This window comes from Ornithodoros turicata, chromosome 1, assembly GCF_037126465.1.
Source record: "Ornithodoros turicata isolate Travis chromosome 1, ASM3712646v1, whole genome shotgun sequence".
NCBI classification, from domain to species: Eukaryota; Metazoa; Arthropoda; class Arachnida; order Ixodida; family Argasidae; genus Ornithodoros; species Ornithodoros turicata.
Window position 1 is genome coordinate 21,749,166 of NC_088201.1, and position 27,173 is coordinate 21,776,338.

General features: G+C 43.1%; 1 protein-coding gene across 5 annotated transcripts; it reads left to right on the forward strand.

Annotated features, from left to right (window-relative positions):
- Positions 1 to 177: 177 nt before the first annotated feature.
- Positions 178 to 25,219, forward strand: LOC135377620 (dnaJ homolog subfamily C member 7-like). Of its 5 annotated transcripts, none has more exons than XM_064610170.1 (12): positions 178 to 319; positions 18,154 to 18,242; positions 19,966 to 20,204; positions 20,703 to 20,777; positions 20,855 to 20,973; positions 21,129 to 21,282; positions 22,194 to 22,358; positions 22,870 to 22,961; positions 23,137 to 23,210; positions 23,270 to 23,416; positions 24,495 to 24,647; positions 24,719 to 25,219. In XM_064610170.1, the coding sequence occupies exons 1-12, from the start codon at positions 249 to 251 to the stop codon at positions 24,847 to 24,849; spliced, it is 1,509 nt and encodes a 502-aa protein (XP_064466240.1). In that variant the 5' UTR covers positions 178 to 248; the 3' UTR covers positions 24,850 to 25,219. The 5 variants fall into 5 exon arrangements, with proteins under 5 accessions (XP_064466240.1, XP_064466239.1, XP_064466242.1 ...); XM_064610169.1 differs by lacking the exon at positions 178 to 319 and adding an exon at positions 3,955 to 4,016; XM_064610172.1 differs by lacking the exon at positions 178 to 319 and adding an exon at positions 6,027 to 6,064.
- Positions 25,220 to 27,173: the final 1,954 nt, after the last annotated feature.

A 27,173-nucleotide genomic window follows, 5' to 3' on the forward strand; every position in this document is an offset into this window, starting at 1 on the left:
CGATTGCGTTTATAATGACGCAGGTAGCCGGTTGTGTAGCCAGAGGGTTCTCAGAGGTCTAGCCCACTTGCGCACCCAGCGGACATTTTCTGAGTCTCTAGGCTGATCGCTGATCTACTTGTGCTCCTCCCTCTCTGTATTTTTCTCTATCTTTTAAGCCTTGTGGCTGCGGTGGCTGCGGTAGAGTCGGTGTCACGATATTTTCTCCTCCCTCTTCCTTCACGCCCTGCATTGTCTGCGTGTTGGTCATGGCGCTTATCGAGTGTGAGCCTCAAATTCCCATGGAAATTGTGCACGACCCAGCCGTTTCGCAAGAAAAGTAAGAATTATGCTTTGTTTAAATGACAAGCTGTGCGATTAATGACGAGGCCTATACTGACTGAACAACATGTTACGAGTTTTAAATTAAGCCTATTGTGACATGAACGGGAAGCATTCCAAATTTTCGTGCGTATTTCAGGTGTATTGCATTCATCTCATCAACGGAACGTTCGTACGTTTTATCTCAGTCTTGCGAGTGCTCAAGCAGCACAGGTATAAAAGGCACTGTTTTGTTCACGCATGTTACATCCGTCGTACAAATTAAAGTTGCGCAATAATCACGTGGACACACGTTTGATTTCGGAATGATTATGTTCCGAGGTGCACCCCGGTGTATTTTGCCCTTGCCCATCTTAAGATGAATTTCCTGCACTGAGATTTTTACTGATGCTGCTTGTTACATGTTAATGACCTAGAGCTCATTCAGAGGACTTCATGGCTATACTTTTGTACACATTTCATTCGTGTAGGAATTCTGTTATATGAATTCAAACCCAATGTTTGCAATCAAGGAAAGCATTCTAGCTTCATTTTGGATGAGGACTTTAGGATAACTACACGCTCGTGTCCGTTTCCGTGCACATCGCGAATTCTTGTTTTGAAGGTCTCTGTCGTATGTGTTAATGTACCGTTGGCGTGTAGGCTTTTGTGATGGGTCACTTAGCTGCATTTTGTTACTGTAGTGTTGTTGCCAGTGACAAAGCAGTCCGTGTCCACAGCAAGGAAAAGAACAAGCGCCTTTCGAGGCACAGGACACTGAACTACGGAGGGGTCATGTTACTTTGTCGCTGCTTTCGAGTAGATACTTTCATTGAATTACGTTTCTGACTTCTGTTCTTGAGTTGTTCAAACCATAGCCAGTCCCGTTTTTACTTCTCCTATGATTTTTTCCATGATATACAGCAGAATGAAGTGACACAAGTGAAGTGCTGACATGATTATACATTTTTTTACATTACGACCTTTGACAGTAAAGCTGCTGAGAAAAAAATTGAGTAACACATGAATTGAAATATAAGGAGGTGAAGCAAGGCAACGCAAACACAATACTCTGAAGCTCTACAGAAGCTCATAAAAGCAAACAAAGAAATTTTGTATCTTTTTTTGCCAGAACTGAACCTGACCTTCATTGTCATTGACCAGCATGAAAAAACCACAGCGACAAAGTCGCAGACCAGCAATTTAAAAAGTCTGTGTTTGAGCCTCGATAGATCCATAAATACAGTTCATTAGGGAAATGTTGATATCCAAGCAAACTACAATTTAATGTCATGACTATTTAGAAGTTACGCATTGACAGCCAGTCATAAGCATTGGTGTCGAGTGTGGTGTGGAGTGAATTCACATTTATGCGATATTACTGCTTCAAATAGTCCCAGCCCAGGTGTACTTGTTTGGATATACTTTGGATAAATGAGGGCATCAGTAACACGTTGGTAACACAAAGTGACGAAAACTGAGATGGTGAGTGGTGAATGTTTTACGACACGTGTACACGTTTTTGTATAGAAACTAGAGATGGGGCGAATCCAGAATTTTCCGAACCTAACGAAGGTTCTGCGAATTCACGAATCTCGCCATCTTTTGAATCCTTCCTTAAAAAAAGAAATGAGTTAAAAAAAATTTTGGGGAAAAGACACTTCTACTGAGAAGTGTTTTGAAGCAGAATTTGATATCTTTGTTTGATGAAAAACAAATTAAATGATAGTTCACCTTCAAGAGGAAACATAACCATATACTTCTTCCTAAATGTAATTTATTTAACATGTTGTTCATCGACTACAGGAAATCCATAAACTCTGGAGTCTGAATTCTTTCCGTAAAACTAAGAAACAATCAAAAGCAAAACCATGTTACTTTTAAACTTGAAGTGAGAGTTCCTGCTTGAACTCTTTCAGTGCAGAGCAATGTAAACAAACAAACAAGAAAACACCCGTCGGCCAATCAGGCTTTCGTTGGACTCCGGCGGTGCCAATTTTAAAAAGAAACAAACCAACGCGGTTGGTGAATTCGAAAGATTCAATTCACCGTTTTGGGCACTGGGATTCGGATCCACGAATCTTGAATCCCTGCCTAGAATTCAAAGATTCTTGGATTTGGTTGACCCATCCCTAATAGAAACGTCTGGTGATAGCACATATCCGAGTATTGTGCTTCGTGTAGACTTTGATGTGATTTCCCTGATGATGAAACTGTTTTTCTCAACTATTGGGTAGCATGGCAGCCTTGTTTTATAACAAAATTTTTATGATTCCAAATAAAGCCCTGTAGAATCTTGTCTGTTCATAGCTTGCATGTAAAATTTTTCTCTTTTTGATATTGAGCTTTAACTCGCTAGTAAGAATTATCTACTGCTAGACATACACTGGTTTTTAATAGCAAAATGGCATTTTTGAGCATGGTTACCATTGCTCCTACTGCTGTTGCCTACTCATTGGTCACAATGCTGTAAGTTTGTACTCGGTTGAAGTTAAACAGCGTGTACATTGTGTGGAGATTGCAGTATAAGAACCTTCAGGTGCACAAAATTGATCCATAGATTGACCACTGTGCCACCACACATTCGCACACATCATCATGGTTTTCTCTTGGTGTAATGCTTTGAATTACTATTGTCCCTTTTGACACCACAACATTTTGAAGAACTACATCATTACGGTTTTCTCTTGGTGTAATGCTTTGAATTATTATTGTCCCTTTTGACAGTGTAACATGCTCTTGTGACAATATTGGGCTTCCTGCTTCAGGAAATTATTTTGCTTTCTTTGACACTTGCACCCGATCACTGAAGCTGCACTCATGGCTAGCACTTGTATGTTGGTTTGCTTCCCTCTTTTACTTGAAGCATTTTAAATCATAAGAAATGTCAGGGGTGCACTCCAGACTCTCTATCAGGGGTGGAGGAGGTTTGATCATTGTGATGGAATAAGCATTTGCTAGTTTGGTCTCCATTCATTATCCTCAAAGAAAGGATAGCTGGGCATATCAATCCTGTTATCTTTTGTCGAAGTGGTATGTCTGTAATATTGAGAAAGGCCTCATTGCATTTTGTCTTGATAAGCACGGAAGTTCGTTCTCAGTAAGTGGCAGTATTCCATCATCTGCATGGCAGAAATACTTCCAAAGCAACCTTTCGTGGATCACTCACGTCGGCTACATTGTTAAGTAGCTAGGTTAGTTTATTAATTGATAAATGCGCATGCTGGTCGGAACTGCCCTTTAAACTGCGCGTGTTTATTTACGTGCGCTTTTCCACCCAACGTATTTTGTATGTGTCAACTCGCCAGAAGGAAATGGGGCTGAGAGTGACCGCCAACGACGTGCCCGTGCGGCCAACTTCTCGATGGTATCTAAAAATACTCGACAGCTCTTTATTTTGGAACCAAGTGCATAGCAGATGAAAGGGGGAGAGTGACTCACTGTAGTGTTCAGGGATTTTGTCTGTGTGAACGGTAGGTAAGCATCACTTGAACGTGGCGAGCCGACCAAGTGATGCCCATTGTGAGGAGATGTCGCCATCATTTAATGATAGCCACGCTGGTGGTCGAACGCCGACAAGTCTGCAACGGTGAGGACCGAAACAGTAGCGAGAGGACCCGCGTGTGCCGTTCGTGGCTTTTCTCGACTGATGCCGTTGTCAGCCGAGTCATGGTGGCACTTCGGACAGGATCCAGGGATGAAAGTTACTTTGCGAGGTAGTACACGGCTGCTGCATGAATGTCCTTGTCCTGTATGAAATGACTGACGGTTCTCTTCCCCTACACCTCGCACGCTGCGATCTGCAGAGATGTTGAGATTTCTTTTTCTGAGAAAGTTTCACTTATCAGAGTCTACATGCGGTGTCGCCGGAGGTGCTCCTGGTAGGCTGTGTATGTTTCAAGCTCGATGCTTTATGGTTGATAGAAATCACGTGATGCTTAAAAAAAAAGTTGAGTCATTGACACCCCCTCCTTCCTGTTGTAACAATCACCGCTTGTCATAAATAAATGTGATGAATACTGTTTGGCACATCAGTTTGGTGTGGCATACGTAGATATCCGGAGTTCGATGCTCAGTAACCAGAGGCCAGGTCTTCAGGAAAGTGTCTGCTCTTTCTTCTTGTCTCCTATCGCGCCTTTTGATCATTAGGCACATTTCAGGTAGGGGACGTGCGTTACGTCTCAGACAGAGATGGGTTGCGCTCCGGTACAGCCTCCGCGTGAGTCCTTTGTCACGTGGCGGGCCATGTGTTTAAAGCGCTTGAGCATCATTGAAATCCTTCAATGAACGGCTTTTTATTTGCGTAATAGGATCACGGGGCGCTTCTGTTCACAGCTCTGAATAGATATTTCCTCCCCGCGTTCCTATGGACAGCACAGCAGGCCATGGGTCTTTTTCCAAACCATTCAAGCAGTGTGCTCGTCACTAATGGCACACAAACTAGATAACTGAGTCACGTTTGCAGTAGCTCTGTGACCTGCTTTGATATCTATTAGGATTTGCTCCAGTTGTTCCCGTATTTCGCCATCTTTTTTTTTAGGTCTGCCTCGGTTCCATTCCATGAATGACAAACGTGCATGGTATAATAATAGAAGCGAACGCCGTCGTACGGGACAACATTTCGTAGAGTTAGCTCACGAACAATAACACCATTGGCTTCAGTTGTCGGTTCTTGAGAGTGGCACCTTTTGCTGGAAGAATCAGTAAACCAAGAAACAGAGCCAAGAAAAGGGTGTAGGCGCTACCGTGTGTATGGGATTAGAATCGGGTTTTCGGTTCTTGTCACTTCTTGATTAAAGACTGCTGGAGTCTGTCACCGTGAGCTTAGGTTCATCTGGCTCATTTACGTATCAGGCTCCATTTCAGGCTTCAGTTATTACCAATGAGGTATACTGGTAAAGAGTGCGAACTGAATTCTTCTTCGCGAGATGCTTTTAAGATGTCGTGCACGTTCCTCAGTCGGAGTTCTTTGGTTCGATTTTCAGTACGTACTGTCGTAACAATCTCCCTTTGACATGTCCTGGCTCTGATAAATGCCCGACTGGTGGCCAACAAGGGAAGCAGTATTGGACTCGCGGAAACGAGAAAAAAAAAAAAAACGATCGTCATTGACCCACTCAGCACCCTTAAAAAAAAGGACCCAAGTCCGACACAGGCCCACCATAGAAAGACTAGGCCGGCGCGTTACCCAGTTCGGCATTGTCCAAGTCCGCTAGAACTTTCTCCGCGAACGGCCAAACAATCGTTCCTCCCACGTATCACGGACCTGCCTACCACTGGCTGTGCTATCTGAGGTTTTCCCTGGGTTTTCCAGGCGAATGTCTGCACAGGTCATCCTGAAGTCGGCCCAGGGCGCATACTAACCCCTTGTCCCCCCACTCCTTTCTGCTGTTCTCTCTCTATCTGAACGCCGCTCGTAGCCACTGTTGCTTCGGGCGCTAACACGGAATCAAAAATCAATCAATTCTGGCATAGACATCTTCACACGCTGCGGCTGCATTATTCGCCGCCAAAGATTGTGGAGCAAACGGATTCTTGCAGTACATAGCCAGTTGTGCCGAAGCTCCTTTCGCTCTTCGATCGGAAGGTGCTCACGATAAAGGCTTCAAAGACACGATTAAGTGACTAGCACGTTGTTGATCTTTGAACCGACAACTTCCTTTATTGTATCGCTTTCACAGCCTGCTTGCGATGGACTGAAACCCTCTGTTGTGCTTACTGCGTTTTCTCCGGGTTGCGAAATGGCGTCGTCAGCGGTACTGGGGTATGAGAGTATTCGTTGAATGAGATTTTTTAGTGTTAATTCGATTTCTGTTCGTGGCTGTAGCGAAGACGAATAAAGTAGGACCCAGGCTTGCCCGTGGTCAAAAGCTGCGAGATGCCACGGGCCAGCCCGGCGCATGTTCATCTGTCGTAGGCTCGGTTGCACCAACGCTCGTTAACTTTGAACCGAGATCAAGCGTTGCTAAAACTTGCTCAATTCTTTTTTGCAAACGTTAGTTGGTGACGTGATGAATGTTTCAGTAACAATAACTCCCTTTTGTGAAGCACAGTTAAGCGTTAAATTCAAGTTAAGGGACCGTTGATCTCGGTTCAAGTGTTAATCGGCGTTGGTGAAACCGGGCCCTAGTACTGTGCTTTTTGACTCCGTTGCGGAACACGGACTGAATAACCGCTAGAGTACGAAGTCCAACTGCAGACGCATTCGAAATGTAAACAGGTAACGTAAGAAGCGTGAGCCTGAAGTTTGCCGTGAGAACAACCGAAGCGAATACGTAGTTACCTGCTATGTGAATGCGGATCTTCGTACGATGCAGCACTCACCTGGTTTTATACCATTTCTTCTGACTGTATTTTTGGGCTTACGAGTGCAGCTTCGGAACTGTACGAATATATTTGGTTTGGAAGAAATACCCGGCTTTGACTCGAAATTCCATATTCGAATCGAATATGCAATCACTTGCTTCGATGTTCGAAAAATCCGAACGTTATCGCACAGCCCTAGTCATAACCCGCTACGAGTCTCCACACGCAGTGGTATTCAAGCGCTGCAACCACTCTTTTGTTGCTGCGTGTTCGCTCTAGTGCTTCAGTCCTCGTATGCGGCTGTCGAGTGGAGCATGGTATCGGCAAACGGTGCACCAAGATGTAATCTCCCCCACTCCTTGCTAACTCAAACGTTGCTCCGCTTCTCTTACGCGTACACAACACCTTGAGAACTGAATTCACGTTACAAGCGGCAAGAAAAATAATCTCCAAGTGTCATGGCGCAGTATGACCTCCGTTGTTGTTTCGCCAATACACGTCACGTCGAATCAAGCACTTCTTCCTGCTGTACGCCTGGACCTGGCCTGCAGGCGTCTTATCAGTGTTTCTTCATTTCCCAAAGCCGCCCACGGGGAAAATAACCTTGACAACCCATCTGCGCCTATGCACTAACGCTTCAGTACATTCCCAAGCAGCACATTGTACTGAAAGTCTAGTGCAATAGGGGTGGACGGTATGTGTCTTATCAATGTTCTGTACTTTCATGAATCCGTTCAAGGCCTTTCACCTACCCGTCCACCCCTATTGCACTCGACTTTCAGTGCATTTTGCGACTATCCTTGACTTTGCTGACCAAGAGCGAGGGACGCTCCGCCCCCAATTGGCGCGCCAATAGGAGGACTCGGGAGGCGGAGCGCTGCGGCCTCTGCTCTTGCCTAATAGATGGCGCATCGGTAGCGCTCGGCTCGGGATATGTGAGCCGCTGTCGTCTGCTTCTTCCGGTAGAGCTACGAACTTGGAGCCTCTGCTCTCGCGTAAGAGATGGCGCAACACTGGTGCTCGGTAAGGGCACGTGTGGTCGCCCTAATTTTGAGCCTCGACCTTGAGACTGGCCAGTAACCTAAATTCCGATGACGCGGCGATAGCAAACCATAGTGCGTAGTTCTGACGATTATGCTTCATGGATGTGTCATTACATTATCAAATTTGTGGTCAGTTCGACGTTTCGCTCCGCTCTTTTGCGTAAACATTGTCTCAGCCCATGAAAAATGAAAGAAATATTTGTTCTACTCCTCTCACTGAAATAAATCATTTAAAATAATTGTACTGTGTGTTTCTTTTTTATTTTTGTAAGTAGTTATGCAAGTATGTAAAAAGGAAAGAAATGTACATGCTTGTTCTACTCCTCGCACTGAAATAAATCATTTGAAATAATTGTACTGTGTGTTTCTTTTTTTCTTTTTGTAAGTAGTTACACAAGTATACTGCGTAGTTTTGACGATTATGCTTCATGGATGTGTCATTACATTACCAATTTTTTTGGCCAGTTCGACGTTTCGTTCCGCTCTTATGCGTGAACATTGCCTCAGCTCATGAAAAAGGAAAGAAATGTTGCTACTTTAGTTCTACGGTTCCGGGACATTTGATCGAACGTCGTTTGGTCGAAAGCTGTTTGATCGAACGCGGGACATTTGGTCGAAAGGCATTTGATCAAACACCGTTTGATCGAGACGGCAGCGGTCGTTTGATCGATTCTTTTATTCGTTCGCGTGGAGCGTTGATGAAACAAAAAAGAAGAAAACAACAAAAGAAAGCTTCAGTTCTAAGTGCTGTTATCCCAAAGAATATTTCACTCTGTGCCATCCGCTCGCCCATAAGCACATTCCTCATCCTAATCCACTTTTTCGCATCCAGAAGCCGATCCGATGATGTGCCTTTTTTTTTTTTCGCTATTTATTTGCATTTGCTGAAACTGCGTTTGCAGGAGCTTGGAAAGTAAAATTAGACGTTTAGCTCCACTCTCATGTCTTCGTGGCTGATACTGTCTCAGCGTATTGCTAAAAGTACGCCCAAACATTTCATTTGGTAAAATGCTCCGTAATCTGGGACAATTTTTTCCTACGCCCACGCTAACGTAAGACATGTGGTTCGCTGCGTTTTTCCAACATATCTGCAGGAAATATGCAGAAGGTATCAGGGCCTTGGGGAATTGCTTCTTAATCTTCTCACGTTGTCTGTGTGTTCTGTTTCATGACCGCTGCCGTTTCGATCAAACGGTGTTCGATCAAATGGCCTTCGTCCAAATGTCCCGGAATCCCTTACAAAAACGAAACAGTTTCTTCCGTAACTACTTACAAAACGAAAAAGACACACACAGTACAATTATTTCAAATGATTTATTTCAGTGCAAAAAGTAGAACAATCAACAACATTTCCTTCCTTTTTACGTACTTCTGTACTTACAAAAACAAAACACATACACACACAGTACAATTATTTTCTGCCGTAACTACTTACAAAAAAAAAAGAGACACACAGTACAATTATTTTAAATGATTTATTTCAGTGCGAGGAGTAGGACAAAAGCAGCAACATTTATTTCCTTTTTCATGAGCTGAGGCAATGTTCACGCATAAGAGCGGAGCGAAACGTCGAACTGGACAAAAAATTTGGTAATGTAATGACACATCCATGAAGCATAATCGTCAAAACTACGCAGTATACTTGCGTAACTACTAACAAAAAGAAAGAAAAAGACTCACAAACAGTACAATTGTAAATGATTTATTTCAGTGCGATGAGTAGAACAAGCAGCTACATTTCTTTCCTTTTTACATACTTGCGTAACTACTTACAAAAATAAAAAAGAAACACACAGTACAATTATTTTAAATGATTTATTTCAGTGAGAGGAGTAGAACAAATATTTCTTTCATTTTTCATGAGCTGAGACAATGTTTACGCAAAAGAGCGGAGCGAAACGTTGAACTGACCACAAATTTGGTAATGTAATGACACATCCATGGAGCATAATCGTCAGAACTACGCACTATGGTTTGCTATCGCCGCGTCATCGGAATTTAGGTTACTGGCCAGTCTCAAGGTCGAGGCTCAAAATTAGGGCGACCACACGTGCCCTTACCGAGCACCAATGTTGCGCCATCTCTTACGCGAGAGCAGAGGCTCCAAGTTCGTAGCTCTACCGGAAGAAGCAGACGACAGCGGCTCACATATCCCGAGCCGAGCGCTACCGATGCGCCATCTATTAGGCAAGAGCAGAGGCCGCAGCGCTCCGCCTCCCGAGTCCTCCTATTGGCGCGCCATTTGGGGGCGGAGCCTCCCTCGCTCTTGGTCAGCAAAGTCAAGGATAGTCCCAGTCGCATACAAGACTCTGACCGAAGCACTAGAGCGAACACCTAGCAACAAAAGCTAGATTACAGCTCCTCCGTAGTGGGGATGGGTAGTAATACTCATATTTTGTATTACTAATACATAATACTTTGATCCTGAGGTAGTATAATACATAATACTAATAATTCTGTGTATTACACGAGTAATACGAGTAGTACATTGATACATAACTTGGGGAGAAAAGAAAAGCAGAAATATATACAGTTGGTGCATTACTTATCGAGACGTGCAGCCATTCTCCACTCACGTTTTATTTCAGGTATACTTACATTTTTAGCATGTTGTCAAGGGGGTAGTCATCCATAGTGCACGGCGTTTACGAATTCAATGAGATAGCGCTGATAAACTCGACTACATGCACAGCTTGCTCTCAGTGTGGCAGAGTCTTGATTTCGTTCAGTCTGGACGGTTAAATGTGGGCCGTCCAAAAATGTGTGACTGTCCATAGTGCAACCGCGTACAGAGGTGACTGGACTGGACGCACGACGCACCCTTCCATACAACGAAGGCCTTGCAATGGGATGACTCATCCTTACGGACGCTGAACTGGAAGGAATACGGGGAAGCCTCGTACAGCCCCTTACCTCCGAGGTCACTCCCTTTGGCATAATTGGGGCAGGGGAATAATAGGGCCTTGTTTGTGTCTGAATGCTTGTGGAACACCAAAAATTACTGATGAAATGCACCAGTGACACTCAGCAGGTCGGACATATGACATCTGGGATTTTGTGTATTACAGATACAGATACATTTCAAAAATGAGCATTATAATACATAATACAAATAGCCAAAATTATTACCGTAATAGTATTATAATACTAAGTATTACTATTACTGCCCACCCCTGCTCCGTAGACCTGCGTAAGATAGGCCCCTGGACTGGCGCAAAGCGATCCCGGAGGAATACCGCAGATAATTACTAGTCCAATCTTCCTTGCCAGTACAGCGTTTGCCGTTCTAGCGACTTTGTCGCCAGATTTTGCGGCGTTCGGAGCAGTACTGCGACAAAATATACAGGGTCCCCACCGTAACTATAGAAGTAATTCTTAAAAATAGAAAATTCACTTGTTTCCCCCCAGTTTTAAGCAATGGCGATGTACAAGGCCCACCTTAACAAGCTTCTGTGTCCATGCATTAATTAACTTTCGTTAGTTAACCCTTTAATTATCGAAGGTAGAAGATTGGCCCAATGAAAACATCGAATACCTTGGGGTCACTGGAAGCATTACTGTTTTCAGAACAAAAATCGAGACAGCTATAGCGCGAGGAAAAAGGTCTGGAAATAAAGCCATCTGGTGGTCATTTTTCGACGCTCAAGTGGAACCGCTCTCGTTTTCCTTTGCTTTTCATGCGGGGGATGGAAGACGTTGTCGCAGCAATCTGTCTCCATGTAATCTATCTTGTCAACTTTTCTTGCTCCAGTCGACAACCAGCGCCAAAACACAGTGCAAAGGGAAACACGACAACACAACGCTGATTTGTACTGTCTCTCTACTGTACTCTTTGTGCTGTGTTTTGGCGCTGGTTGTTGATGGTATGTACCTATGTACCAACTACCCAAGTTTCCGTTTTAGTCAACTGTTCTAGAGACATGAAATTTATGAATTTTATCCTCGTTCCCGCCAGTCGGGCGCTTATCGGAGCTACGTCACGAAAATGGGAGAATGGTTTGAGGTGTCGACGGCAGTGTACATCTTTTCCTGACGTGCTTTGGGAAAGGCCATTCGTGCGGTGCATGACGCAAACGAGTCTTTCTGCAACAGCAAAGCAACCGCCGTCATGCGTAGGCAGGCCTGCCAGGCTGTTGCTCCTCGTCTGCTTCTTCTTTCAGTTCCTTGTCGGGGGTCCACTGACTAGACTTCTTCAAAATGCCGTCGGAGTTGTAGAAGGCGCTATTTGACGCTAGCGCCTTCAGTGGAATGTTGTCGTGTCTGGGGTTCATTGTTTGCGTCAGTAGCGTATGCATGGGGGGAACGTCCCTCCCAACATAGTTGACAGCCCTGGACGCGACTGGGGTGATCGGCCTGTCAGCCGTCGCGATAATATCAAAGGCCAGATAATGTCGTTGTTTCGTTTTGAGAGAGAGACTGATTATGGATGATGCACTGGAGAGTGGATGCACTTCAAAGTTTAAAGTGTTGGACATTTTTCATCGTTGTATAAAAGCCTTCATAGAAGCAAAGCTCGTCTGCAGGTGCTTGTGTGTTGAATCGAAACATCGTTTAGGTGCTGTCAAAAGGGAGCGAGTTCGCTGTAATAAAGTGCGTTCATCGTTGGCACACGCAGACTGTATTTTAACAGTAGGGTTTCTGCAGACTAGTGCTCAGCATGACCGTCGACGCATTCAACGGCAACCAGTAAGTTTCGTGAAGTGAAATGTGTGGTTCGTGCTTGGACACTCCTAACAAATTATAGGGACAGCATGTCTGCTAAGCATGTGTCCTATCTTTCCGAGACATTGTAACGTACATTCTTCTTTTGCGTATACTGAGCATCTCTGAATCAAAAATTAGCCGCCTTTGAAGGTCACCGACTCCCCAAAACATTTCATTTGGCACACCACTGATCACTGGTACGACGAGCGATCTTTTCAAACGCTTTTAACGTCCATACTTCTCGCACGGGATGCCAAGAATCCGTCGTCAGATTGTGAACCTTCTGCGGTGGTTAACCTTTTGTCTTTGCTGCTACTCGAGTTCAGCTTCACTGCACGTTGATTCATGGAGCGGCATGTCATCACCCTGATCGCCCCGCATTTTTCCTTTGTGATTTGTTTTCGTTACTTCAAAATGTGCGGAGGCGTTAGCCGAGTGGGCTGCTCGATTGGCTGTCCTCGCTGTCACGTGGTCCTGCCGTTCTTGATCGCGCACAGCGGGGCGGCCGGTGTACTTTCTCTTTGCTGGTTGTGTTCCGGAATTGCAGCTCTGTAGTTCCCCTTTGTGTGACGTTACGTGCAGCATAGTAGTGGTCCACAACGGCGGCAGCACAAAGATCGCTATGGTTTTGTCGGACTCTATGACATCCCTTGTTTGCCGGCCTCCAGCTTGGTTTAGTACGCTTGCCATTCAGAAAGTCGGCCTAGCGAAGATAAGCCACAGGTGGGTGACTGATAAGTTACATTTGAGATGGAAGGTTCCTTCTCTTACGTCAGCCCAGGTCTTGGCGGGTGCTGGTTCTTGTGTTCATATTATCAGCATTGATATGTCAATTTAGGGTTATGATATGCTGGTGGAGATTACGTGAATAATTTAATCCAGAGTTTTGGTACTATGCTGATCACAGTTGTCTCGCGACGTGCAATCACGGTTTATCATTAGGTAGTCGTGGTATGCATTGGTTGGTCACTAAATCTGCATGGACAAGCCATGTATCCAACTTGCTAGTGCTGACACCCTGCTTCTTTTCCAAAACGCTTTATAGTACCAAATTCCCCTTGTACAGCAATTTGGTATGCAACTTATTTTGTAAGCGTATGTGAACCGAAATTTTTGTCTCCAGTTGGGGCCAGTTTGTGTTGTGAAACAAGGATTGTGTTCCCACTTTGGAACAGGGATTTGCTGAAGATCCCAAGGAGGTGTGACATGTATATCTGCTGTCTTTTCGTTTTTTTTTAAAGCAGGTGTATTGGACAGGGTAGGGTTGCTTGGAAAAATCTCTGGACTACTGGTACCCGTGCTGCGAATTGCTTGACACTGGTTCCGAAGTGTTACCACTTTTTGAAAACACTTTCGAAGTGAAACGAGGGAAAGAGTGCAGGCAAGATAGAGAAAACTGAGAGGCACGGCAGGACAACCAAAGTAAATGAGGATCTGATGATTTTTTAAATTTTTTGTCTGTCCTTCCGTGTTTCGTTTTTAAATTCCATGTTAGCGCCGCGAAGCAACTGTGGCTATGAGCGGCGTACAGACGTGGACAGGTGGCGAGAGGACAGCAGGAAGGAGTGAGGGACAGGGGGATTTGTATGCGTCCTGGGCCGATTTCAGGGGGAACGGACATGTTACGTGGAGCATTCATTGCGAGAGAGAGAGAGAAACACGGGATCGTGTAGCTCTGTGGAAGTTAGTCTTTCATTGGACCAACTGATTGTCTCAAACCGATAGCAGTAAAAAACAGACGTGATCATGATGATGAGATAATTATGCTCAAAGCCATTTCTTCAGTGTTTTTTGTGTACATACTTGAATTAAACTTAGGAGCTTCACCCTTTTGACTCAGTAGCGAACAGGACTCCAGAATTCGCGGAAACTCGTGAGGCAAGCAATATACAGTTTTTTTTTTATTCATTACAGAATTTTCATTAAAAACGGCAGAGCAAAATATAGATGGCATTTTAGCAGGTGGGTTATACGGCCAGGCAAACATCCTCTAGGACAGCGTATGCAACTACTGGACGACTAATTAGCGAAAATTCATTAACTGATTAATTAGATGTTTTCTGGGAAATGTGAGATAGCAGAATTGGAATCAGTCATTATTCAAATCCACACGTCCTGTGAACGTGCCCTGTGAAGCGAACATACTTTGAGATATAACTTGTCAAATTTCGCTGTGCAAATCAGCCAAAACCAGAACTGCACGCCTTTCGAGCTCAGAAAAGACACGACCTTCAACTTATCTGAGTCTGATAGCGGTCTAACTGGCCAACAGATTAGCGCCTACTTCAATCTGCTCCATCACTCCAAATAAGTTAGTTAATGAATTTTAGCTACTTAGTCGTCCAGTAGTTACATACACTGTCCTACAGGATGTTTGCCTGGCCGTATAACTCACCTGCTAAAACAGCGTGTATTTGGCTCTGCTAGCTTTTTTATAAAAATTCTGTAATGAATAAAAAAACAGGATCTCCACAGGATGTCTCATGGTTTACTGGGCCGGACATCACCTTAAATAGGTTGTGACACTTGGACAGATTTGCTTGATTGTGTCACTCAAAAAGTATTCTATGTGTCATAACTACCTATGTGTCGTAGTTGACGAGATTCAACACTGTGACTCCAATCACAACCGTTCTTTGGCGGGCTTAGCTATGGCGACGAGCCGCCATCAGCCGCATGGGCAGCCAGAGAAAGCCTGAAATCATCTGCAGCGATTTGCTGACAATCCTGACTTTATATGTCCGCGCACGAAGGAGGAAGATGTTACAATGAAAAAATGGCTAAGTAGCATTAAGCAGGGCTTCCGTGTCTAAGTGGCATTGGTCGAGCTCCGATGCCCTCTGATGCTAGACGTGCATAGCCTGCTGTACCTGTTGGTTCTCTCTGACAACCCGTCACTGGCGAAGCTGCTCACCGACATGCCACCATCTGAGGAGTTTTGACATTCGCGGTACCCATTTTCTAGGCGTTTATTACGTCTCTTGTTGTGAAGCATGGCATGCAGATGGGCATTGATGCAAATAACTGTTTTTAACATTATCTGTCATAATTTTGGATGAAACCCCTTTAAGCAGGCATGGTCACATTTTGCATTTTATTTATGCAATATTGCGCTTGAGGTCAGGTAACTCCACACTTTTCAGATTGTGTGTAGATTGCGTGTCTACGAAGATTATGGCGAGTCCACAAAACAAATGAGATGTGGATAACAGATGGAGTATTAATTTAAAATGTGTGTACTAACTACTCGAACTAAAAGTAACTACTCAAAAACTGTTATGAGAAATTTACAATTATCTCAATGTTGTGGTGGAGGCTCCACCTTTGTCAGGACTCAAGACAAAGAAATTAAATGTGAATACATGCCGTAGAGGTACTCGCAGTGTTGCATCAAGAACAGACAAGTTGCAATGCAATGGAAACGACAGAGAATGTAAACATGCACCTGCCTCGAGAAATGAAATATTTTCCAGAAAACCTCTACGGGAAATTACACTAGTGTTTAAAACTGTGGCATAGTAAGCTTAGGTAGTCTCTTGTCATCTGCGAAATAGCCAGTGGGAATGCACAAGGACTCAGGTTATTGCCACTGTACTTAAGCCAGTGTGGCACTTGAAATGCATCAGTTCTGTTACAGCACAAACTATTGTTGACCTCATGAGGCAACAGAATGTGACTATTCTACCACAAAGGTGTGAAAAAAGCAGAATAATGCCTACATTATATGTGCCAAACATTTTTTGTTCCAACAAACAAGTTGCCGTCTAGCAAATTGTAATATGGAACAATTTTTGCCATCTCATGTTTAGTTATATAATTCTAGCAATTAGTTTAGCACAGACAAAGATAATTTGCTGCACTTATGCCTGCAGGTGTTAGATACGACATGAACATATAGCTCAAAATGCGCAGATGAGAGCAAGAAAGGTTAAAACAATGGCCTGCAATGGCTGGAACTCAGAAGTAATGAGTTGAGTTAAAAGTTACCAAAAAGTAATTTACTACAGCAGCGAGGTACTTGTAATGATTTGTTTTGTTGGTTTGCTGGCATTCGGTAAGTTTCACTGCCAATAATTGTTCGAAAGCTTTCACCAGGGTGAAGTACTGCAGTGTAACAAAAACTAAAAAAAAAAGTGTTACCTATTTAGTGCCTCTTTAGTAGTCATGTGGTCACTGATGCTTTCTGTAGGCAGATCAAGAGACTGATTAGGTCAGAATACTAAAATATTGTTAGTAAGTGGTAAGCTAGTTTTCCAACTGTTCTCCCAAGATTTGAAATGTAATCTTGTACCATATTTTCATATATTTTCAAATAAGTTAAAAGCCATCCCTGGCACGCATGGTGTAGAACTTCTTTTTAAAAATGGATAACATTTGGTGGGGATGCAGGAAGAATCATAATCTCCAGATTCCAACCTAGCAGTGCTGTTCAAAGTTTTTCAAAATTGTGAAATGCTTTGGGGGGAACATCTGTCACTGACTGACAACCAATAACAAGAAAATGTAAACTTTAGAAAAGTATTTGTGATTGAGTCGTCAGAGATTGCATAAGCAAAATATCGGTCATGATTAACCCGTCCTTGAGGCACCCCTTTGATGGTTGTCAACTTTACCTGTACTTTGCGATTCGCTGTGCATTCCTTTGTACTTGGTTTTCTTTGTCCTCCATGTTTTCCCTGCAGGCTTCTTTATATCTTGTGTTTTTCTGTTTTATAAACTTGTTCGTTGAAGCTGCGGCTGTGTTTTCCATTCTCTCGTTCACACAAGCCCAGGCTTTCCTCATCATGAACTATGTTGCCTGCGTCTATGCTGTTTTATCCGTTTGTTGCTTGCATAATGCTGTCGTATTCGATTTTTTGCTTGTATTTATTTGAAAGCAAGTAACTGCTATGCTGCTGCTAATTCAGGCCAACATAATGCATAATATAATTTTCTTTCTCACTGCATGTCACATATAACACACTGATAGAGCATCTGTAGTGGTTCAGTTTGTGTTCCTTGTTGACTGCATAACATGCAAAGAATGTCTTGGCATGTGTTCTATCACGGCATGTCTATGACATGGCTATTACCAATTACGTTTAGCCACATACCCCTTGGATGTATGGCCTGCTGTGTTACACTGAAAGCGCATTAAAGAGAACACACATTCTGCAGTAGTACCAGTCTGTAAGCAAAACAGAAACTTGGGTGTGGCCAGACAAAAGGTACCACAAAACAGTGCTTTCTATCAGAACCTTGTCTGCATCAGAACCCTGCCCCCAAGCACAGCAGCAAAGCTGAGTGTAACTGAGAGAGGTGCAGGACATAACACCTTGGTTATGTTATACTATGTTCAGTTAGAGTTTGAGAGACAGAGAGACATTAGTGTTTCAGAAGATCTTGTAAACATATATGACATGAGAATTTTATTGTGAAAAAGCTAGACAGGCAGCATTTTCCAGCAGTGATTTTGCTGCGATCCCATTGTCGTGTACCGAGCAGGTATTAAGAGACAACAGTAGTCCCAAACACAGGTCGTGTACTATGTACAGTCGAATCAGAATCACAGTGCTCGTGCTTCCTTAAATGTGCCACAAAGTCCCGGACGGTGCATGTCTGACGATCATGCCGATGACCGTTATGCTACACCCATGACACCTAATGAAAGTCACTCTGTGTGACACTGCTACCGCTCTCGTCAGTCTTCCCACTGTTGTGCTGGCTTTCATAGATTCTACATCTGTGTGGAGCAAAGCTGTAGTAGTAACATTGACGCCTCAATGCATGCACATAATGATATGCACATTTGTCTATGCAGGCTTGCAGAAGCCAAAAAGGAAGAGGGTAATGAATTGTACAAACAGAAGAAATATGAAGAGGCCCTAAGGCTGTACACTGAAGCCATTGGTAATGCAGTACTTGCTTCTTCTTCCCTCTTTTTGTGCGCCTATATATGCAGGGTGTTAAACGAAGGTCACCTGGCTGAATAATTCGTAAACATGTGGTGCCGTCGAAAAGCTTTCTTCTTAGTCATCATCCCTAAGACATTGGCCAAGAACTGAGCAGTGAGCGGCTCATTTGCATACGCTCGTTAATTAAATAAAGCTCCTAACTTTTAAATTTTACTTTCGGACACTTTCGGAACCTCTGTTTTGTGATCAGAACCTACGGCACGGGGGTGACGGAAGATAAGGAACAGCTGCATAGCATGTCTTTATCGTGATGATGACGAATGCTCTGAGGCATCTCTTGTGTCTGTTCCTCATCTTCTGTCACTCCTGTGTGTGATCCAGATGGATGAAGACGTAATTGGCAGCTGGATAGCTGAGCCAAAGAGCCCATTAGTACACTGCTCCACACAGGAAATATGTAAACTGAAACCAATTAATGACTCTAAAAATCACTAACTGTCAACGCAGGATTTTTCCTGGAACATTTTTCTCTGAAGGTCCCGATTGGTAAAGCAGAGGTTCCGAAAGCGTCTGAAGTAAAGTTTAAAAGTTCGGAGTTGCATTTAATTAATGAGCGTATGGGGCAAATGAGCTGCTCACTGCTCAGTCCTTGGCCGATGTCTTAGTGATGATCTCTGAAAAGAAAGCTTTTCGATAATGCCACCTGTTTATGAATTATTCAGCTGGGGAACCTTCGTGCAGCACCCGGTATATAGAGTGTGTCCCAGAGAACGTGTCATTAAATTATAATTAAAAAAACTACGCCACCTAGAATCACACTGTCAATGGCAGTTGTTCTTACTAAGATTTTGCCGCCTCCTGATGTGAATGTCATCTATCTTAAGTTTTATTATATCAGTTTCGACGAACTGAACTCTGAAATTTGCCAAGCAAAAGGTCGCTTTTTTACCCTGCCAATGTAAAGCTCGTGCCGAGTTCATGATAATTGACATGGATGTTGGCATGCTATCCCATCGGAAAAAATAGTCGAGCATGGTGCATTTCGGAGCGCTTACAGCAAAGCACTTGACCAGTTTTTGCACACCCTTGCTCTCAGTCCGATGACAGGAGGTTGCTGCCCAGCCCACGAAGGGATAGTAGGGAAGTGAGTTCTTGAAATGGGGAGAGGGAAGGCATGATCCCAACAGAAGCCGAATTCGATAAGCCATGCCTGTCTTATCTGGTACCGAAGCAAGAAAATAAAAACATTCATTTACGGCAGGTTTTGGCTCACTTTTGCTACTATTTCTGTGTGGGCTGGGTTTAGCAACCTCCTTTCGTCTGACTGAGAGCGAGGGTGTGCAAAAAGTGGTCAAGCACTTTGCTGTGAGCGCTTCAGGACACACAATGTTCGGCTATTTTTCCGATGGGATAGCTTCTCAATATCCGTGCCAAGTATCATGAACTTGATTAAATTCGGCACACGCTTCACATAGGTGGGTAAAGAGCGACCTGTACTTGGCAAATTTCCCAGTTCATTTTGTAAAAAGTTACATAATAAAACTTAGATGCTATTCACATCAGGAGGTGGCAAAAACCTAGTAAGAACAAATGCTGTTGACCGTGTGATTCTAGGTGGCATGGTTGTTTTATTGTAATTTAATGACATGTTTTCTGGGACACCCTGTATATATATCTGAGGTTAACAGGATTTGCAATGTCTTCTAAATCCTATGTAGGGCTTTCTCCAGAGAGTGCAGCCTATTATGCAAATAGAGCAGCATGCTACATGATGACAAGCAGCTACCGTCCAGCCCTGGAAGATTCTCAGAAGGCAGTGCGGTTAGACCCGAATTTTGTGAAGGGCCATTTACGAGAGGCAAAATGCCATGTGGCACTGGGTGATCCCAGCGCAGCCACACGCAGCATACAGAGAGTAAAAGAGTTGGACCCAACGAACAGTGCATTGCCTAAAGAGGTTAGTTGACAGTAATCCCTGTTGTAAACGTTTGAAGTACATAGTGCTCCCCCCATCCTCCCCTCGTTCCTACTGCCCTTTCTCCATCTGTCCACGTCTGTATGCCACTCATAGCCACAGTTGCTCGGCGGCGCTAACGCGGAGTAAAAAAAAAACGAAACATAGTGTTCCCGGAAATGCAATTCAAATGGAAATGTGCCGGGTGAGGTATTTGACGTAATCTTTTTTAGTTAATTATTACTTTTATTTCACTCGTTCATTTCATTAGCTTAAATAGTGAATGTTATTTTGAGTGAGCTTGCGGTAAGAAGGCATTAGTGATATGTGTATCCCATGCGAATTTGCAGTTTCTTGACTAGAGTTGGTGAGGTAATTCCAGGTGACAGATCAGCCCTAGGTGTGCTTCTTCATAGCATGACAATATTGTTGGACTTCACTTTTTTGTGGGGGCTTATGCAAAATGGAAAACAAAGAGCAATTCACTACTTCTCTTTCTAGCTTAAAACCATAGAAATTCTGCAACATTTTATTACGGAAGGAGATAAAGCTTATGAAAAGCAAGACTATAGAAAGGTAAGCTTGTTTTTATCTTGTAGCTTGTTTATTGATTCCGTGAGGTACAGTATATAAAAAAAGTTATTCTTACGCAGGTGGTCTATTGTATGGATCGTGCATTGCAACAGGCTGTAGCTTGCACCAAGTTCAAGCTGGTCAAAGCAGAGTGCCTGGCTTTCCTGAATCGAGTGTCAGAAGCTCGTGAAATTGCTAAGTAAGTGACATTAGCTCTTTCTCTCGATCAACTGTTTTACTGTTGTGTGTCTCTCTTCTGTCTGATGCATGATGCCAAGCTCTTTTAGTACACATGTGGCATCATGCAGTGCATTTCGTTTTCATTGTTAGAGTTTTAATAACTTTGTGTTGCAGTGACATGATGCGGTTGGAGCCAACCAATGCAGATGCAATGTATGTTCGTGGGATTTGTTTGTACTACGAGGACAACATTGATAAGGCATTTCAGCATTTTCAACAAGTGTTACGACTAGCACCAGACCACTCCAAAGCTCTTGCTTGTTATAGGGTTCGTATAGCCATGCTGGGTTTCAGTATACAGGGTGTTCCACAAGAGGATGTCATTATATTTGTAAAATAGGTTTTACTTCAGAAAATTATGAAACTACTTGGAATACTTAGAGACTTTTGATACAGATTGAGGCCGTTCGCATTCGTATTACGCATTAAGCTAATTTGGTTAATTGAACTCCCAAATTAGCCAAGCAAAGGTCACATTTTTCGTTAATTCAGAAGCCTATGGCCATAGCACACTATTCCAGTCATAATCACAGGTTTTTTCACAAGGTTTATAAACAAAATTTGACAGCTCAACATCCGTCGCTGGGCGAATCATGCTCGGTGAAATTTGCGTTTGTGGAACTGTTGGCTCCACCCTTATTGAGGTGAAGTGGAAAGAGCAACACAGTTTTATTCCAATCGAGGGCCTTATAGCACATCCCATCATTATAAGTGGCTGGCAACTGACGACAGACACATTGATAAGGCTGAAATGTGTGGTTGCTGTGTGGTTTGTTTTCTTCTTGCACAGGAGGCAGGGTATTTGGACAGAGCCAACAGTTCAGCAAACGTAAATATCAGCGAGAGCGCTTCGCCCAGTGACAGATTTTTCGCTGTCAAGTTAGTCAAGGCTATGGAAATCCTGTGAAAAGCCTTGTGATTTTGATTGGAATAGTGTGTTATGGCCTTAGCTTAATTAGCTTAATTAATGCGTGACACGAATGCAAACTCTGTATGAGTGTGTTCCAAGTGGTTTTGTAATTTTCTGAAGTAAAACCTATTTTTGGGAATTTAATGACATCCTCTTATGGAACACCCTGTACATACAAGCAAATAAGTGGTAGTGGATAATCTGAGGCATTTATTAACCCAACATGTTTGCTATTTTGATTTTTAGTTGTCTGCCTTGCATGTTCACAGAAAGCTAGGATGCTTAAAGCGAAGAAGGAAGAGGGAAATGAGGCTTTCAAGAATGGGAAGTATCAGGCAGCCTATGATATCTACACAGCAGCACTTGCCATTGATCCCAACAACAAGCTTACAAATGCTAAGCTGTATTGCAACCGTGCAACTGCTTGCTCAAAGGTGTGTGTAATATGTAGCTTTGCTTTCACATGGCAGGTAATCCACTCTTACAATAATCCAATGCTGTTTGCCTCCGATTCAGTGATGGGTGAAATATCATACGTCAGGGGTTCTCAAACAATGTGAGCCCAAGGAATCCCCCCCTCACATACAGACCCACACCACGCACAACTATTCTCTAAATCGTCACTGGAAACCACACATTGTGGATTCTTTTAATGAAGCCTGAATTCATACCTTTTTTTTTTTCTTCGCAGTATAAATGGTAAAAGTAGCGCAACTCCCTCGTGTAGCTTCCTCATCATAGCTGTGCGAGTAAAGACACGTAAGGATTTCGTTATGTGCATTCCCTAACATTCGATGACCAACCATGAAGCCTCTGGGAGATTACAACAGGGTAGTGTTTCTGCAAACACAGTAGAAAATTGTTTTAATGGTCAAATACTGCCATTTTCTTACAAGGGAATGTGGTGTGCCGGAGTTCATTATTGATTGTAGATTCACTTTGCAGATCAACAAACTCAACCAAGCCGTTGATGACTGCACAGCAGCAATAAAACTAGATGAAAACTATATCAAGGCATATATGCGTCGTGCTAAATGGTGAGCATTTGTGTTTGATGTGTAGTATATTTAAAATAGTATATTAGAGCTGGAATAAGTTTTATCCTACCTTTGATGGAAATGGTGTTGAACAGGGTATTTTTTCCTAGTTATCAGATCATGCATGTCGAGCATTTGACAAAGCATAACTAACTGCAGGTATTGTGGTTTTCAGCTATACAGATTTGGAAATGTATGAGGAAGCAGTACGCGATTATGAGCATATCTTCCGGAAAGACCGCAGTCGAGGTATGTGCCCTGTGCTGGATGTTGTGTGCGTGTGTGTGCAATTTCTTCTTCCTGCGCAGAAAACAAAAAGCTGCTGGACCAAGCCAAACTAGAGCTCAAAAAAAGCAAAAGGAAAGACTATTACAAAGTACTTGGTGTTCCAAAGAATGCAACAGAGGATGACATTAAGAAGGCCTACAGAAAGCGAGCATTGCTTCATCACCCTGGTAAGGGCATAAGAAATGCACAAGTTGTATACCCTACATGAAGTATTTTCAACCAAATCTCCCCAATTCTATATCAGTCACAGAATCAAGAATAACTAGGAATACTATGAATCTATGATAGACAAACCAAGAGGCAGGGCACAGAATGACACAACACACTGAAGGACGTGTGTTGTGTGACTGCTGTGAATTGGGGTAGTTGAGCACTTAAGTTAAGCATGGTAGCGTGCGGTAGGTCTTGGTGTACCTAGAGGGAAGCACCATTTTATACCCCTGTCACATGGGATGATTTAGGGTCACTTTCGTGTAGTGAACTCCAACCAGCGAATGTCACTTTCGCTATGTGCTTGCTACACGGCTTAAGTGTCACTTACGTAGTGATGGCAATTACGATAAATAAGAATAAACGGCATCGAAATTTTTAGGCGTGCGCCACAATACCTTCCTCAGAACGTTTTCTTTGATTTAGAAACACCTTCTGTTAATCTTCCAACATTAAAGAAATTGGCCTCAAACATGTGCCACAACAAAAATGGCCGCCGGCAGATCGCCAAGACCGCGATGTTCTCTTAGGCTGTTAACGAGAGTAATGACTTTTTTCCACCAGCTCACAATGTACTTAAATAAAATAAACACACCATTGAAAATACTGGTTTAAAAATATTGTGGTGTCGGGACCCCTCGCTTTTTCTCAATATTTTTACCTGTGCCGCAAAGCCTGCCGTCGAGGCTACACACTTTGTCAGCCGAAGAGAAGTGAAGTGAGTTTGGGGAACTGACTAAATAGTTAGTGCACTTTCTGCTGAGTGTCACTGCAAGATGTCGTGTGACAGCACACAAATGACACCAAGTGCAAGTGTCACTCTGAAAGTGACACTAAATTAGTCCATCTGACAGAGGTATTAGGTGGCGAGGCATACTAGAATTTTCTAGAGCTGTGATGTTTTTGAGGAGTGATTCCATTTTTAGCTGCGAGAGCTCTGCGTTCACATTTTAGTTCGAGGGTTAGAATTCCTACAGAATTGTAATGATTCTAAGGGAGTTAAAGAACCTAAAGAAGTCTAATGGACTGCTACAGATCGACACTCTAATGCGTCCGATGACATGAAGCGGGAGCAAGAAAAAAAGTTCAAAGAACTTGGAGAAGCCTATAATATCCTTTCTGACCCCAAGAAAAGGACACGTTACGACAATGGCTTTGACCTGGATGACAGCGACGGTATGGGCTCAGGTTCGTTGGAAATTTTTCTGCTTTAACTTATTTTTTGTTGGGGCTTATTAATGTTTTCATTTTCACTGCAGAAGTTGACCCTCACGTCTTCCAAGCGTTCTTTGGTGGCCCCGGAGGTTTCTTTCCTGGGGGAAATAGCTTTCAGTCTGGCCCACAGAGTGGCTTTGGCTTTCCAGGAGGGTTCACTTTTCAGTTTGGGTGAGCCCAAAGCCAGACACAAGTTAGACTTATCCCATCGTGTGACCATCTCTACACTGAAAGTGTGAAATTTTTGACACAGTGGACAGCATTTGGACCACGTTTCATGGCTGTATACAAAGTTTGAAGCAGATAAATGCATGTGTATTTATGCTCACACCCACGTTTCTGTATCAGAAGTGTTATTTTAGTCATATTGAAAACGGGAAACAAGTGGAAAGTCCTCTTGTGCAAATGTTTTGGATTTATTCAGATCATCATTTCTGTTTTGCTCATGCTGTATAGATACATCGTCGGTGTGTTTTGAACAAGACTTGGTTTCTGTCAAACCAAGTGGAATAAAAGAGCATAACCTGCTCAATCTTCCCAAAATGTCCAGTTGTAGTTCTCTTGTTGTTCATGGTGGTGGTGCATACTAACTGGCTGCTCAACATCCCCTCCATGGAGGAGGCACTGTGCTCAATAATTTTTCTACTGAACTTGTTTTTGACCAACAGCAAAGCTGCAAACTGACTCTGAATATTTTGCCACCTTACGACCCCTACCGTTCTCCTCTAACCTATAAAATGCAAACTTAAATGCAAACTCTAACTGATGTCTGGAAAACAAACAAAATCTGGCACCTGTAATGGTGTGGAAAGGCAAATGCAAATATGCAGAAACACGAAGTATATATTTTAGGTATACGAGCGTATCTAGTAGTTTTGCCATTCATTTGAAAAGAGGACCCTGTAACAAAAAATCCACAGCAAGACTTTGAAGATTGCTTGAAATATTGGTACAATGGGCATATATTTGTTTTGCAAGCAAAAATTTGTTTAACCATTAACAATGCCCATATGCTTGAGTGCTACAGGAGAGGACAACACCATTGTAATCTCCCATATGGGGAAATACTGTGTACACTTTTTCATGAGAGAGTACTTCTAATTTCAGTGTATGTAGTTTTCGTATCGAGTCCCCCCTTCCTTGGAGGTCTGGCTACGCCACTGATTCCGGTTGCTGATAAGGAGCTACCTACTATATGATAATTAGCCATAAAGGAAACCAGTAATGTTGTCAGATAACTGACAGGTGATTGGTTAGATGAGAGCTCACTGAATATCTATCGCCAATTCGTGCAAAGTATCTAGCCTCAGGTACTTTTTGCGAGTCATCAATACCTTATCAGTTGATAGATTCAAACTCTCATGCCAAATGTCAGGTTATATGAATCGCTGTTGATTGGGTCAGCAGAAGTGACCTTATCAGCATTTCATATCAGCTAGTATCTCCATATTCACAATGATAACGTTAGTTGCTGATAACTGGTGAAAACTTGTTTACTCATAGGGACTTACTAGTTGGTCGCTGATAAGTTAACTGATAAGGATTTATAATGATAAAACGGAGCAATGGGGACATTTTGACTGTTCACAGATAACTACACACAAGATCATTGGGGTCATAGATGAGATGGTCATATCAACTGATAAGTAGTTCCTGACTGATGGACATGAAGGTTCCCATAGTGACAGCGACTGATAAGCTGGCAGACTGTTAGTGTTACAAAGCAATAAGGAAATGATAAATAAGGTCTCATACTTTGGTCCGGGCAGATCCAGATTCTGGCTTTGGGGGTGGTTTCATTGTTGAAGCGTGTAATTTGGGAGAAGAGAGGAAGAAAACTAATGTGTACCCTACAGTTTTTTTTTTTTTTGGGGGGGGGGGGGGATCGCACAACCGCTCCTCCTTGGATCCGCCAGTGACTCTAGTCAGGGTCAAGTACTGGAACATGCCGACCAACAAGCAGTTATTAGTGTAACTTATCAATAGCTCATTTCTAGAGATGGCAGTTATACTTATTAGCAACTCCTCACCAGTCCCGTTTTCCTAACCGGCAGGTGCTTAACAGGCAGCACGTTTTCGCGCTTATTCCCAATGAGAGTATGAGACCTTGTACATCATTTCATTACTAGTAAGTAAACTTATCAGTTTGCCAGCCTTTATCAGTTGTCACTCTGTGAACCTGTCAGCATGTGGCAAGAGCTGCTGTAAAACTACTTTGTCATCAGTGACTCCGTAACAGTTAACGCATCCCAATTGTCTCATATGTGACATCAATATCCTTATGGGCAAGGGCGCTGGCTAGCTGGTACATAGTTGAGCGAAGTGGGACCAGGAGACACAGACGGAAGAGTCGTTTTCCGTTCGTGTCTCCCGGTTCCCCTTTGCTCATCAATAACCTTGTCAGATGTTATCGGTCAACTAAGTCCAAATAACCTGAATGGTTTCCTTTGTGGCTAATTATCAATCTTTATCAGTAACTAGAATCAACTGGTCAGTCCC

What these genes read in the sequence shown, in the direction of transcription:
- LOC135377620 (XM_064610173.1), top strand. Translation starts at nt 12,976, where the DNA reads ATGGTTTTGTCGGACTCTATGACATCCCTTGTTTGCCGGCCTCCAGCT. An exon ending in AGCATTGCTTCATCACCCTG is followed by an intron (nt 23,417 to 24,494) that starts GTAAGGGCATAA and finishes GGACTGCTACAG; the next exon opens with ATCGACACTCTAATGCGTCC. An exon ending in CAGCGACGGTATGGGCTCAG is followed by an intron (nt 24,648 to 24,718) that starts GTTCGTTGGAAA and finishes TTTTCACTGCAG; the next exon opens with AAGTTGACCCTCACGTCTTC.